Source organism: Microcebus murinus, chromosome 2, assembly GCF_040939455.1.
Source record: "Microcebus murinus isolate Inina chromosome 2, M.murinus_Inina_mat1.0, whole genome shotgun sequence".
Lineage (NCBI taxonomy): Eukaryota > Metazoa > Chordata > Mammalia > Primates > Cheirogaleidae > Microcebus > Microcebus murinus.
In genome coordinates this window covers 95,708,230-95,724,740 of record NC_134105.1, presented here as the reverse complement: position 1 = coordinate 95,724,740, position 16,511 = coordinate 95,708,230, and the positions used below count along the sequence as shown (strand labels likewise).

At 34.7% G+C, this 16,511-nt stretch overlaps 1 protein-coding gene across 3 annotated transcripts in view; it reads left to right on the top strand.

The window, feature by feature from the left end:
- GDAP2 (ganglioside induced differentiation associated protein 2) overlaps positions 1-16,511 on the top strand; it is a 68,945-nt gene that overhangs the window by 31,109 nt on the left and 21,325 nt on the right. For all 3 annotated transcript variants that reach the window (XM_012761837.2, XM_012761838.3, XM_076000018.1), the window contains exons 7-10: positions 611-770; positions 2,890-3,046; positions 14,562-14,638; positions 15,784-15,860. In XM_012761837.2, coding sequence (XP_012617291.1) covers positions 611-770; positions 2,890-3,046; positions 14,562-14,638; positions 15,784-15,860 — 471 coding nt within the window. The remainder of the gene's footprint in view (positions 1-610; positions 771-2,889; positions 3,047-14,561; positions 14,639-15,783; positions 15,861-16,511) is intronic.

Genomic DNA, 16,511 nt, shown 5'->3' with positions numbered 1-16,511 from the left:
AAAGCAAAATGTTTCAAGGTATAGGAAAATAAGAGCCCTAAATGCCTGTAATATATCGTGGATTTATAAATGAGTCCAGTGGACTAACCTATACAAAAATTATAAGATAGGATGAGTTTTATTTTGTTTCTTTTTAAACAATTAAATTTATCTTTGTTCTTTGAAAAATCTTTAAGAAAGAATAAAAGTCATGAAATAGCAGTCTTTCACAAGTAGTTAGAAATGTTAAAAAAAAAACAAAAACTCAAAAACTGAACCTGGGTCAAATGGACCCTGGAGGTGACATCTGTGCTGAGTCTTCCGTGTTGGATATCATTAGAAAGCGCAGGTAGGGATGGGGCCAGGGGTGGTGGGATTATGCATTCCAGCTTCAGTGACCTGGAATTGCCAGGATGGGCATTGCATTTAACTTGACTGGCTAACAATATTCCAGTGTTTAACACAAGAACTGATTGAGGGTCCCAGACAGCATCTCATCTGAGCTCAGAGGTGATAAGGTCTTTATTCTTGATGGAGGCTGTCTTCATGGTGTATGGACAGCACTAAATACTGCTGAGGTCTGCTTCTTACTCCGTTATTGTTCACAGAATGTCCTGCTTTTCTGACACAGGCTACTTACCAAAAGCTGCTACCTCTGTACTTCCCAAGGTCATTAAAGGAGGAGAGTAGGTCATTGCCATACCTACCTGCAGATATTGGAAATGCAGAAGGGGAGCCTGTGGTACCTGAACGGCAGATTAGAATAAGTGAAAAACCAGGTGCTCCAGAGGGTGAGTTCTAGAGTTCTATCTTTCTTAATGTCCTTCTTAAGGAAACAAAATAAGATACCAACCACCAAAGAAGTAAGAAGTTCAGCTTGACTTTTGGAAAGCTCTCTATTAGCATGACACTAAAATCAGACTAGTTTAGAAGTTTTCAGAGTCTTATTCTTGTTGAAATTTATTCTTTAAATTAAAAAAAATTATATTTATATATAGGTAAGTAGGTAGGTAGGTAGATAAGTAGGTAGGTAGAAATTTTGTCAAGTCTGGGTTAGGCAATGGGGATTCAGAGGTGGATATAACAACAATCTCACCCTAACAAGGCTTATAGTCTCATGCAGGATACTGGGGAGATAGTAGTCAAGTACATTAGCATCTAAAATTTTGAACAGCTTTAACAGTGTCCTCTAAAAGCCATACCAAATATTAAATGCTGAGATAAGAATACTATGATCATTCATTTTGTTTCTCTAGGTTCTATGTACATGTAAGCTGAAGTAGTAGGTAGAGCATGTTGGGATGGAAGGCCTTCTGAATCTGTCCTGTGTGACAGCCTGTACTGGCCTTCACGTGTACGCGTGTAAGGTCATAAGTCCCTTCTGTGAAAACATGCCTCACAAGCTTCAATACTAAGGCTTAATCTTGAAATACAGCTGTTTAGAGAATTACTGTGAGATTCCTACTGTGAACACTTCTTTTAAAAATGAGCATCAAGTTAAAGCTTGTAGAAAGCTACCCAACTATAATATTTATCACCAGTGTACAGACTTACGTCAAGTGGTCTAACAACAGGAAATGTCTGTGAACCAGGCTTTGCTAGAGGGGTACCCATGCACTTTGAGTGAGCCTCCAATATAGTAGAACCTTGAAATAGCACCCGGAGTTATTTGGAGACCTTGTGCATGTAAACTAAATGGTTACCACCATATAATTTTTCCTCCATAAAATGCATTTAATGTGATAAGATGTAGTGAATAGCAAAGCCAGTTTGAGATGTCAGTGCTAGACAGTAGATGAGACTAACTCACTAGCCAAAATGTTTTCTCCCCACCATTCTCAAAGAGTGTTTGATTTATGTTTACATCTCAGAAAATATTGTTACCTTATAGATATAGGCTTTAGTGTTCTTAAATATTTTTAATTAAGAGTGTTAAATTTGTTAAAATATATATATATATATATATATATATATATATATATATATATATATATATATATAAAATCTGCTTTACTTGAAGGATTGAAGGAAGTTTTATTCATGGGTATTTTTAGTGAAACTAGGTCCTTCTGAGCTGTTGGCCTGTCATGGTTTGAAGAGCAGTGAAGCAGATGTGGGGAAGTCCCAGCTGATGGCCTGCTAGGCTGTGATCCAATTGGTGGCATTGCCTTGGGAAGCTCGTCATGGGACAAAGTTCATTTTGGGGTTTTTTTTCTACAGGTCTAGTAAGATGGTAGCCACCACACTAAGAGATGACCCATTCCTAAGAGACTGGCTCCCACTAGCCAAACTGACAGTGATCATATGGATAGATCAGAAAGTTTGCTTACTAACTTATAGTGAAAACTATACGTCTCATAGACCAAAATGATTGTGTTAGTATGACCAGTGTAGAAAACCAGGATACCAAATTATAATGGAAATATTTCTTAGTGACTGTGGATCATATCCTGCGATCCTGGTGTATTCCTCTTCCTTAGAGCATTACCTGGCTGGAGTGTATGTGCCAATCAGTCAGATGCTCCCCTTAAGCAGTGATGTATAAGTGCTCCCAAGTGTTTGTTCTTTATGTTTCTCTTTTGTTAGATGCTTTGTGATGAGCCATCTTTAAATCCAAATGCAATCTAATTACTTTGTCAATTTGCATAAGATCACATTCTACTCTTTTCTTTCTAGTGTTATCTGATTTTACATATTCCTAAAACTTATGTCACACATGGACAGGCAGTTTCTTTCATTATTTCAATTCCACAAATGCCTAAGTCTGAGTTCAGTATCATTCTCAACAAAGAACATTAACCCTAGTTTTTTTAGTTACTTCACAGTCATCCCTACTGCAGTATTCACAATCTATTTCATTTACTGTCTAGTTTTGTCTTAAGTTCTCTACTGATAGTATTTTTGTTACAGACAACCAAGAAGAAGAGGATGAAGGCTTGGGAGTTGATCTCTCTTTCATTGGCTCTCATGCTTTTGCTCGAATGGAGGGAGATATTGATAAGCAAAGAAAATTGATCCTTCAGGGACAGTTATCAGAGGCAGCCCTGCAGAAGCAGCATCAAAGAAAGTAAGGCAAACCCCTTTGGACTCTTAGACACATAAGGACATGAGAAACAAGAAAGGGACCTTACATCTGTCAAGTGATCTACATGTATACATGATGTGTTCTAATTTATTTTTCATGACAGTCCTGTGAGGAAGATATTGTCCTCATTTTGTAGATGCAAAAACTCAAAGTTAAGGAAGTTATCAGTGATCACGGGTAATACGTGATGTAGCCAGTGTTTAGCTGCTAGTCTGATTTCAGAGCTCCTACTCTGTCTTCTACAATTGCAGTGCACCTCTGTCTGAGGTTACATTCTAAAAGTAGAAATTGGGAAAAGGGAAAGGCAGTTAACAAAGCTATTACTTTATATGTTATAATTAAAGCATAATCTACAGTTTTATAAAATTTAAAAATGTTTTATTTCTGCCAGACCTTATAATACACCTGACTCATTCCATTTCTTCCAGGTGTTTTCTAAAGCAATCCTGAATAAATTCTTTTAAAAACACAGAGGCAGCTTTTGTATTAATACTTTTGGGTAAGCTTTTCTAGATTAATAGTCCTTGTAAAGCTAGCTGTTTTTCAAAAATTTTGAAGAAAAGGAAAATATAATAAATTATAAATGGCTATTCTCCATTACCCTATGAAGTTGGGGGGTAACATCTGTTAGGGTTGTTTTGAACATTAAATGAGATAATGTAATGAGCTTAGCACAGCACCTGACACTTGCCAAGCTCTTAAAATTGTCCACTGCCATTCTCTTCAACACTGAGCAAATCATGGCCTAGTTTACCTTTGAGCTTTTGCACTTGCTATTCCTTTTGGCTGGACTACTCTCGTCCTTTAATTCCTGTCCAGATTTTAACTCAGAAGCAATTGCCTCTGGAAACTTACCTCTCCAGTCTGGAATAGATGCTGCCTCCCGCATGCTTTTTTCACACCCTGTACTTAGCCAAAGCATAATATAGCATGTATCACGCTGTGTTATAATTGTGTCTGAATGCTGTACGTCTTCATTGATAAAGTGGGATTTTGACTAAATGATCCCTGGAGTCCTTACAGAATTAAAATTTTGTGTCTCTTCAGTCCCAGATCTTCACTTTATTCTGATTTTATTTTTTAAGAACAAAAGCAAAAATAGCCACTAGGGGGCACCAATGAATAGCTTTTCCAAAGAATGCTGTCACAAGCAAATGATAGTTTATGTGGTTTCTAAACCTGGCCATGTGCAATAATCATCTGGCAGACATTTTTCTTTAAATAAAGTGACTGGCCAGGCGCAATGGCTCACGTCTGTAATTCCAGCACTTTGGGAGGCCAAGGCAGAAGGTACACTTGAGGCCAGGAGTTCAAGACCAGCCTGGGCAATAGCAGGACCCCATCTCCACTTTTGTCTGTTTATGAATGAATGAAGCGAGACCCTATCTCTACAAAAATAAATGAATGAACAAATAAATAAAAATAAATATAGTGACTGGGCTCCTACATTCACATGACTGGGACCTGGAACCTGGGACCTGTTTCGTCTCAGGTCTCCTTTGCACTCTTACAAATTGTTGAGGGCCCCAGAGAGCTTTTGTTTATGTGGCTTATATCCATCAATGTTTATCATATGAAAAATTATTTATTAATTAATTTTAAAACAACCCATCTTTGTTTGGGGTTTTTTGTTTTTGTTTTGTTTTTAGAGATAGTGTGTTTGTTGCTCGGGCTGTTCTTAATTCCTGGGCTCAAGTGATCCTCCTACCTCAGCCTCCCAAGTAGCTGGTCATTATGTTTTTATTTTTTGAAAAGTAACTATTTTTTTCAATATAGTAAGAAGAATAGTAGTGTTTTATATTTTTAAAAATCTTTCAATGTTTGGCTTAATAAAAGACAGCTGGATTCTCATATCAGCATTCAAACTGCTGCAATTAGTTGTTTGAAGAAAATCTGACCTCATTCAGCTATATAATTGAAAAAGGGAGGAGTATTTTAATAGCCTTTTTAAGTAATCGGAGATATCTTTTGATGTTATACCAGAATATGATAAATGGTAGTGTCTTAAAGTATAGTTGTAATATAGAATCTCAAGCCATATCCCTTAGTTTTTGTATTCTGTTATAGTAAAATGTGTTCTATCCTGTAGTTTTTTAAAAATGCTATTATAAAACAGACTTTATAACATGATGCATTAGTCTTTTGGAAAATATTGGTGCACCTAATTATTCAGATCTCCCAAATATTGACACATTTCATTGCATAATATCAAAAAATTTATATTTGTTAATATCACCACCAGTTTCATTAGAAAAGTCTTTAAATATTAGGAACAATCAAATTTCTGATAATAATACAAATTTCCCAAAATTATATATGTATATTTAAAGCTGTAGTTTTATCACTGATAACATGATTGTTTTTCTCAAAATGATAGGGTCACTTTATTTATTTTTGAGAGAACATCTGTCAGATATCCATGTCGAATAATTAGTTTGTCAGTCATCCTTTGAAGTAAAAATGGTGTTGCATGGAAAAAGCAACTAGTTCAGCTCACAACTGAAAAATCACATAATGCTTTTATTCAAGGCAACCTTATACTTCCTTATGCAGAAGTACTTTATGTGTTCTTCCCATTTTGTCACACATTAATATTTAAAATATGTGTTCTCAAGAGTTGATTTAATAAAATTAATAATTTTTACTTTGTCAAAAACATTCTCATATGAAGCTGGCTTATTTTGTTTTTGCAAGTATTTGGCAGTGAAGAATCCAGTGACTACTACTGCAGTTTGGTGCCACTGCCTCAATTTGTGCTAAGACTGTTACCAGCTGCTTTTACCCAGCAGTTACTGTGGTAGAAGTTCTGAACTTCAGTCAGGGTGTTGTGCATGTCCAGTGAACACATAGCCATAGGCTTGGAGAAAAGCACAACCAGTGGCTCCCAAGGCTGTTCCCTTTGAGTGATAAGCTGTGTCTGAACCAAAAGATTTTCTGATTTCCCATATATGTGCCCAGTGTCTGTGATAATTAAAGATGAGATCTTGCCTTACATCTATAACACACACTACTTCATTCAGAGTGACATTAAAAACTTTAGACAAAATAATAGGGTTTTTTTTAGCAAAGAAGGATTAATGAATCAGGTAACACTCGGAGCCAGAAGAGGTTCAGAGGACTCGATTCTAGCAGCATGAGCAGAGGCTTTTACTGGACTGAGGGGGCAAAGTAAAGAAATGACTTGATTGACTACAGTTAGGTATTTGCCTTATTTGGGTATGTCCCTGCTAGTTGGCTGTGATTGGGTGAAATTCGTATTGTTTGTTTTTTCCAAAATTAATCAGTTACAAGGAATTCCTCCAAATTTTGTTATGGTTGTATAAGGGTCCCCAGTACAGAAAAAAAAGGAGCAAAAAAAACAAGCTAATAGCCTCCTGCTTATTTTGCTTTAACAGTGATAACAGCCCTTCTTAAAAGTATGGTCAAGTATGATCCGAGGAGCCTGATACCCTTTCAGGGGGCCTGTGAGGTCAAACTATTTTCATAATGTTGCTAAGATTTATTTTTCCTTTTCATTCACATTCTCTCACAGTGTTCAGTGGAACTTTCTGGAGGCTACTTAATGTGTGATATTGTAGTAAGTTAAATGCAGATGCGTTTATGAGAATCTACCAGAAATTAAAGAGATTTGCAAAAACTAAAAGAGTACAACTCTTCTCCCTAAATACAGCTTTTTTAATTAAAAAAAAGTTATGTTCACATAATAGCTGTTTTATTGTTTTTAAATTAATAAATACTTTTTAAATATCTGTTTTCTAATATGGTAAGTTTTGGTAGACATAACTGATATAAGCAAAAGGTGTTTAGGGTGCTCAACAATTTTTATTTTTTTACTTCAAAATATTAATTAAGGGAGTCCAGATATTTTTATTACATGGATATCTTATATAATGCTCAAGTTAGGGCTTTTGGTGTGCCCATCACTAGTGTAGTGTCCATTGTACCCAACAGGTAAGTTTCTACCCCACACTCACCCTCCTACCTTGTGCCCTTCTTGGTTTCTCATGTCCTTTATATCAGTTTGTGTCTGTGTGTACCTGTTAGCTCCCACTTATTAGCGAGAACATACGGTGTTTGGTTTTCCATTCCTAAGATACTTCACTCAAGATAATGGTCTCCAGTTCCATCCACGTTGTTGCAAAAGACATCATTTCATTCTTTTTTGTGGCTGAGCAGTACTCCATGGTGTGTGTGTGTGTATATATACATTTTCTTTATCAGCTTATGAATTAAAGGGCATTTCTTCTTCTGCATGTGGCTATCCAATTTGCCCAGCACCATTAATTGAATAGGATTTCCTTTCCCCAGTGTATATCATCTGCTTTGTTGAAGATCAGTTGGTTGTAGGTAAATGGCATTATTTCTGGGTTCTCTACTCTGCTCCATTGGTCTGTGTCTCTACTTCTATACCAGTACCATGCTATTTTGGTTGCTATGGCCTTATAATATAACCTGAAGTCAAGTAATGTGATGCATGCTTCCAGATTTGTTCTTTTTGTTTAAGATTGCTTTGGCTATTTGGGCTCTTTTTATGGTTCCAAAAGAAGCTTAGGAATATTTTTTCTAGATTTGTGAAATGTAATATTGGTATTTTGATGGGGATTACATTGAATCTATAAATCACTTTGGGCAGTATGGACATTTTAACAATGTGGATTCTACCGATCCATGAGCAGGAGATATTTTTCCATTTGTTTGTGTCATCTGTGATTTAGGAAACAAAAAGTTGGTTCTTTGAAAAGATAAATAAAATCAATAGACCACTAACCAGATTAACCAGAAATAGAAGAGAAAGGACTCAAATAACCTCAACCAGAAATGAAAAAGGAGACATTATAACTGATACAGAAGAAATACAAAATATCTGTGAATACTATGAAAACCTCTATACAAAGTAAAAATCCTAGAGAAAAAGGATAAACTCTTGGTAACACACAACCTCCCAAGGCTGAACTAGGAAGAAATAGAAACCCTGAACAGACCAATAATGAGCAGCAAGATTGAAGTAGTAATAAAAAATATCCCAAGGAAAAAAAGCCCAAACAAACAAGACAGATTAACAGCCAAATTCTACCAGACTTACAAAGAAGAACTGGTAACTATCCTACAGAAATTATTCCATAACATCAAGAAAGAGGGAATCCTCCCTAACTCATTCTATGAAGCCAGTATCACCCTGGTACCAAAGCCAGAAAGGACACAATAAAAAAAGAAAACTACATACCAATTTCCCTTATGAACATAGATGAAAAAATCCTCAGCAAAATACTAGCAAACTGAATTCAACAGCATATCAAAAATATAATCCACCATGATCAAATGGGTTTCATCCCAGGGATACAAGGATGGTTTAACATATGTAAATCAGTAAACATTTACCACATAAATAGAAACAAAAACAAAGACCACATGACCATCTCAATAGATGTAGAAAAAGCATTCTATAAAATCCAGCACCTTTTTATGATAAAAACCCTCAACAAACTAGGCATACAAGGAACATAACCTCAAAATGTTAAAAGCCATATATGACAAACCCACAGCCAACATTTTACTGAATGGGGAAAAGTTGAAAGCATTGTCACTAAGAACTGGAATAAGATAAGGTTGCCTATTGTCACCACTGCTATTCAACATAGTATTAGAAGTCCTAGCCAGAGCAATCAGGCAAGAGAAAGAAATTACGGGCATCCAAAATGGAAAGAGAAGGTCAAACTATCATTTTTTGCAGACAATATGATCTTATATCTAGAAAACCCTAAAGACTCCACCAAAAGACTCCTAGAATTGATAAATAAATTCAAATTCAGCGAAGTCCCAAGTTACAAAATCAACGTACACAAATCAGTAGCATTTCTATATACTAACAAACTGAAAATCAAATCAAGGACTCAGTACCATTCATAATAGCTACAAAGAAAATAAAATGCCTAGAATATACTTAGAGGAAAAAGACCTCGTCAGAGAGACCCACAAAACACTGATGAAAGAAATATTTTTTATTATTTTTAGTTTTTTAAAATTATTTTTAACTTGTTCTTCCTGTATGTCTGACCTCAATAATTTTTAAAAACATGAAAGAGTCCTGAGACCAAAATGTTTTGGAATTGATAACTGTTTATTTAGGATTGGTGATACAACTGAGCTGTAAGTCATCTGTTTGAATACTCTGCCGCATTTGAGATTGTAGATTGTAGTTTTTAAAATTTACTTCTCTTGCTCTTTCTAAATGAGCTTTCATTTTGACATATTGAGTCCAGTTTCTATTGATTATTATGTTGGTTAATCAGGTTGAACAAAATGTTAAATTTTTCTTCTCTGAGACATGAGTAGGTTTCTAGTTAGTAAAATCCTTTTGAAAGCCTTCAGTTCTTCTATCAGTAACAAAACCAAAGGTCTTGGATTGGCACTAGTTTTACATTATTCCTTTTATAGCACTGCCTTCCCACATCAATATCTCTTTGCAGTAATTATTTTTAATATCTGGAAAAATTAGGCGTGTTTTCTAATCCAGGTTTTCTGTCCAGTTGTGACTCTGATTTGGGTGTATCATAAGATAGAAGTTGATTTCCTTACAAAAATTAGGAAGCAAACTAGATGTTCTTTTTCAAAAATACTGCTTTTGAAACTCTTAAAATTACTCTATAGAAACATTTTCTTTTCATTAATTTTCCTTGTTTGGCTTAAGATCTAATTGCCTATTACTCTTATGTCATTTTTTGTAGCAAAGACATGATTTTGCTCATTATTAAGTATTTATTAGGCCCTTACTAATGTTCCAAGTGTTGTGCTAGATATTATGGGTAGCAAAGTGACAAGTAAAATAGATACAACCCCCCCCCCAATGGAGCTTAGGATCTTGCAGAGGAGAAAAACATTAACTAGTGTATGAATAATTGTTTGAATTACAGGTATATGCCCTTAACAGCGTGCAATAAGACCATATAACAAAGGTCTTAACCAAGTCTAGGGTGGGGCAGTTGCATGAGGTCTGGAAAAGCTCCTGTTAATTCCATAGACAAAATTTTCCCTGGTCTATTGGTTTTACACAAATGGGTTAGTTATTGGTTTTTTAAAAGTCATTAAGTTTAAATTTGCTTCATCTTTCAGCTGTTGGCTGTGCAGGTGAGTGGTAATTGATTAATTGAAAGAAGTTGGCTTATGAGGACATTATCCCAACCTCAGTTGATTGTAAGCCATTGAGAAACTATTTGTTATTTCTGCCTATAGAACAATGTAGTGGCTACTTTTTCTGCCATTTTGACATATTTTGTGTGCTTATCAATGATTATTATATTTTACCCATCAAGTAATAGGAATTTGTTTATTTGGAATAAGATATAGGAAAACCAGAAATCATTTTGAGTTCAATTTTCCTTTTTTAGTTTTGTTTTGATTTTTGGATTGGAACGCAGGATTGATTGCCTGTCTTAATTGAAATAAAACACAAGACTACAGCAAAACAATGAGGTGCACATTATGAGTGACGTAATGGAAAAGATAAAAAATTCTTTGAATGATGCGGTTTAGAGGAAAACAAGGAAAGCATTTTCTATTAAGTGAGAAGGGAAGAATAACATCTTTTGTTTTTACCCTCTCCTCCCAAATACTGATTTAAAAGAAAAACATATGACTATATAATCAAATTTACACAATTATAGTGGGAATCGAAGAGACTTAACTAGAATAAAGAAGAAACCTGATGAAAATTGCAGTCATGAGTTATTGCATTAAAATTCACTTTAACGTGAATTTTAATCACATTAAATCTTAGAATCTAAGATTCTAAGTTAGATCTAAGTTTAATCTAAGATTAATCTACGTTTAATCTTAGAATCAAGAATAGCACCAGTGTCTCAGCAGTGATCCTAACCTTTTTAAAATCATGAAGCCTTTAAGAATCTCGTGTAAGCTATAAACCTCCTCCCCATAAACATGTTTATAGATTTCGCCAACCAAAATCTATCCTTAGATGTCAAGTTGTTAATCACCAACATTTAAAACATTTTAGCGTTTATACTGTTTCAGGGTTTACACCATGGACATCAATTTTAGATGAATTAAGGACTTAAATTTTTAAAATATTTAAAACTCATGGAAGAAGTTATAGATTATTATCTCTCATACCATAGAGAAAGGAAAGATTTTTTTAAACAAGACATGAAAAACATTGACTATTGAGGAAAAAATAGTTTTGACTATATTAAAATAAGAACTTAAGAATTGGAGCCAAAAAGCTTAAAGAAAGTGAAAAGCAAGTTGCAGAATGGGAGCAAATATTCACAATACACAAAACTAACAAATGCTTAGTATCAAGAATGTGTAAAGAACTACAAGTTAGTGAGAAAGGAATAAACTTAACCAAAAAACAGGCAAATGATAGGAGCAGACATCTCACAGAAGAGGAAAACATGAACATGTCAAGTATCTCAACCTCATTAGTGGTCAGAGGAATGAGATATCATCTCAAACCTAACCAATTGGCAAACGTTAAAACATCTGATAATACCAGGTGTTGAAGAGGATGTGGATTCCCAGGATCTCATTCACTGCTTATAGGAGTATAAATTGGTACAGTGCTTTGGAAAAGAAGTTTGGCCTTATCTGCTGAAATTGAACATTCTCTGTAACCTAGCACTTCCACTCCTAGGTGTCTACATAAGAGAGATCATGCACATGTATACCAGGAGACGTGTAAAACAAGGTGATTCTAGCATGCTCTACAATAGCAAAAACCTGGAAGCAGCCCAAGTGACCATCAGTGGAAGAGTAGATTTTAAAAAACTGTATTTTCATTTAGCATGAATACATTATATATACAGGTTGAGTATCTCTTATCCAAAATGCTTGGGACCAGAAGTGTTTCAGGTTTCAGATTTTGAAATATTTTCATTACACTTACCAGTTGAGCATCCCAAATCTGAAAACCCAAAATGCTGCAGTGAGCATTTCCTTTGAGCATCATGTTGGTCTTTAAAAGTTTCGGATTTTGGAGCATTTCGGATTTTGAATTTTTGGTTTGGGGATGCTCAACCTATAATTGTCAAAATGAATCGGCAGCATTGAAACCCAACAATATGGATGAATCTTAGCAATATGTTATAATAAGTCAAAAAAGTAAGACCCAAAAGATTACATACAGCACGACAAACTTTTTTAATAGTTAAAAACAACCCAAAACAGCTGCTTACATTGAATGCATATAGATGAATTAAAATGATATAAAAAGAAAGCAAGGAAATGAACCTGGGATTCCAGATAATGGTGGGGGCAGTTAGGGAGTTGGCATTGGAGGGCAATAATGTGATTAGATGTAGGTTTTTGTGAAAGTACTCATTTTTGTTATGGATGATAGGTTTTGAGGTACTTAATACTTTATTAAAAATAACTAGTTGTATAACCAGTCTTTTAAAGTGGACCACACATGTTCCAGTGCTGAGAATGTTTTGAACCAAGGGTGATGATTAATTCTATTTTGTGCACCTGAATTCTAGTTTAAAAAGATTTGTTTCAGAGTTCATTGAATGTGTAGTTATTGAGTGTCAGGAACTACCCTAGAGATTGGCTGGAAATATAGAGACAAATATGACATATTCCCTATTTTGTGGCCTGATGTAATGGAAGCAGACATCGCAGTAAGTGGATAAAGCCTTGCGCTGACCTTGGGAGAAGTGTTTAGGGCACAAAGAAGAGAACAGTTGTTTCTACCGCATATCTGGGACTTACCTCCACTCTGTTCCCCTCACCCCATCTCCCACTCCTTATCAGTGCCATTCTCAGTGTACATACTTGATTGATAGAATATTTAGACTTCTTTTGGGTTGCTTGTTTCATTCTGTCTTATTACAAAATTCATTGTCTTTGTACTGTAGTACGTCTGTCTCATATAATCAACTTTATGCTCTTTGAAGCTAAGGGTACCATCCCAGGCATCATCTCAGGCCCCTAAAATACTTTGTATAATACTCACGTTTATTATTTCATTCAGTGAAGATTTGAGTCCCTACTATGATGAAAGCATTGGATTTTTTCAATAAATATTTGAAAAATGAGCTAATGGATGCATAAACAGAATATAGAAATTAATAGGTCATCAAATTCCTATTATATGCCTTGTGCTAGGACCTATGATGCTCATTAGATATTTACGATATATTAATATTTTGCCAGTTAGTCTTATGGAGATGACTTAATCATAAAACAATTAGAAAACAGTAGAATTGTAAAAACAAAACAAACTCTATACTTCCCCCATTTTGTTTTTGATGTCATAATTTATATCTTTTTATATTGTATATACCTTAACAAATTGTTGTAGCTATTATTATTTTTAATTTGTCTTTTAACCTTCATACTAAAGATAAAAGACATTATGTTAAGTGAAATAAGCCAGGCACAGAAAGACAAATACTGTGTATGGAATCTTAAAAAGTTGAACCCACAGAAGCAAAGGCTAGAAAGATGTTCTACATAAATACCATTCTGCACAGGAAATTGAGATCTGTAAAGGTAAAACGACTTTAGTAAGTTTGCACTGAAAACAATAGGATTAGAACCCAAGTCTCCCCTCTCCTAGTTTTAGCTTTTTTGTTGTTCTGTGCTGTTGCCAAATGTGTCCTAGACACTTCAAAGTTGCTTTTCATACATTTTGGTGCTTTGAAAGCCTTTTCACAGTCAAGTGTCACTTTGAATTTTGAGAAAGCAGTATAATATAGTAGAAAGAATTACTGACCTTTCCAGAAATCTGGGGATTTGAGTGATCTCTACCGTTAATTGGCTGGTAGCTCTAAGATTAACTTGACCCTCTTTTGCAGGTCATTTCTCCTCTGTCAGATCTTTAATGTCTCTTCTAGCTTTAACATCCCCTTAACCAAAGGCAAACTGCAGTCCATATGATCTGGTGGATGGAGTATCAGTACAACTAGTTTGATTAACCAATCATTAAATACACCAGGACTTCACAGATAAAATTACCAAGCTCCTTTGTGGTCCCACATAACGTGTACAGCACTTACTTGTTTTTCCCCTGAAAAGTGGAAACTCCTTGAGGGCAGCAACCATGTTATTCATTATATTATTCTCAGTACCTATTATAGAAAAAAGCACTCAATAAATCTTTGTTGAATGAGTGAACATCTGTTTTAGAGATCTGCCATTGCTTTAGGCTTTATTTGCATTTTTTAGTAAAGGGAAATAATAATATTTTAAAACAATTCCAGTTTGAGTGCCTATATCTTAGCCACATATCTGTCTAGTCTTTCTTTGATCATAAGAATTTTTTTAAGTTATGAACACCTTCCTTTCTCAGTAACTCATTTGCACATATTTTATTAATTACATGTAGTAGAGATTCTACATGGTAAAATACCTCTTTAACTCCTTCATTATAATGAAACATTAGTTCTTTAGGGTTGGAGAAAGACCTTAAAAACCAGTCCCATTTGTAAACTCAATTTACAAGAGCTTATTATAATGATTGTATCCTTTATTTCTCTAGTTATAATCGCTGGTTATGTCAAGCAAGATCTGAGGATCTGTCTGATATTGCTTCTCTAAAAGCTTTATACCAAACAGGTGAGCTTAAGGGTATGGTAACTTATTTTACTAATTAAGGACCTGACCCGGCATGCTGTTTGAGACTTCATTTTTCTCGGGTTTCATTCACTCTATGTATAAATAAGATGTCTTTGTAATGATGCAGATAGTTTTTGCATCATCAAGATATTTAAAAATCTCAACCTATGAAATTTTCTTTTTTCTTTTTTTTTTTTTTTTTTTTTTTTTTTTTTGAGACAGTGTCTCACTCTGTTGCCCTGGCTAGAGTGCCGTGGCATCAGCCTAGCTCACAGCAACCTCAAACTCGTCGGCTCAAGTGATCCTCTTGCCTTAGCCTCCCATGTAGCTGGGACTACAGGCACACACCACTGTGCCTGGCTAATTTTTTCTATTTTTTAGTTGTTTGGCTAATTTCTTTCTATTTATGATAAAGATGGGGTCTTGCTCTTGCTCAGGCTGATCTCGAACTCCCGAGCACAAGCAATCCTCCCTCCTCGGCCTCCCAGAGTGCTAGGATTACAGGCATGAGCCACCACGCCTGGCCAACGTATGAAATGTTCAACTTATAGTTCTACATTGGCCAACTTCTTCCTAGTCTCCTTTTTTCTTTTTTTAAAAAATTCTGCTTTTAAAAGTACTATATACTTGTCAAACCTTATATAAATACATAATGGAGACAATGAAAATTCTCAGATTCCACTCTTCCTCCATTCTATTTCTTTTTCAGAGAGTACTTTTTGTACTTTTCAGTAATTTTCAGATTTGAGTATTATTTATTTTTTCCTGGATCATTAACATTATTAAAAGTTGTAGTGAGCTAAAACAAAAAAACTATTTATAAAAAGATCTTTGGCTGTCCCTGATTTACCTTTGCCTATTCCTGATTTAAAATCTTGAAGAGGTCTTAAGAGTTGGGGCAAAGATCAAAACTTTATGAAGCTTTAAAAAGAGTGTTGTTTCCTACATTGTAAAAAAAAAAAAAAAAAAAAAAATCCAAAGGTGAAATTTGAGAAAATTCCTGGTTTTCAGTCTTTTAAATTGTGTAGAATTTTTTTTTTTTAATGGAACCATACGAGATGCAAGACTGTGTAGAATATTTTTGTAAAGTCAGAGTCAGGACAAATAGTACTCTTAAAGTTTCTGATTACATTTCCTGTTTGTAGGTGTTGATAACTGTGGTCGAACAGTGATGGTGGTAGTTGGAAGAAACATTCCTGTAACATTAATAGATATGGACAAGGTAAGCCATAAAAAGGCTCTGTTTTACAAATAATGTTGATTTAACACTAAGTAGAACATGAATTTGCAATCAGGGCTTACAAAATGACATGAGGCAGAATTGTGTATCTCTGGCATAGTAGCAGCCCTGGTTTTATGAGGCAGCATGTATCATTTCAGTTGAGTTAGGGGTTTGTTTTTTCTCTGTAAGAGAAACTAAAATACTGGAATGCTGTAATATGATCCCCAAAACACAGCTGCTTGTTTTGGATATGATGTAACTGGCAAGTGTTTGGTTGGCATCATTCTCTGTTATAATTGTACAATCAAATTCTTTTTTGAAAAAAGGAAAATTAATGCTTGAGAATCTATCAGAAGAGAAGAAACCAGAGATGTAATTTACCCAAGATAGCACATTCTGTAATCCCTTCATTTGGAGGCAAAGAATAGAAATAGATGATTCTTAAAAGAAAAAATAGTTATAACTGGTAAATAAAAATGAGAAAATGTTCAACCTGATTAACAATTGAAAAAAGTCAGTTAAAATGAGATATATTTTTTCACCTCCAAAATTAGTCTGAACTTTTAAATTATAATCATTGTCATCAAACATGAATTGAAACTATAAAAGTGATCACAACCATTGACCAAGTAATTTCATTCCTGAGAATTT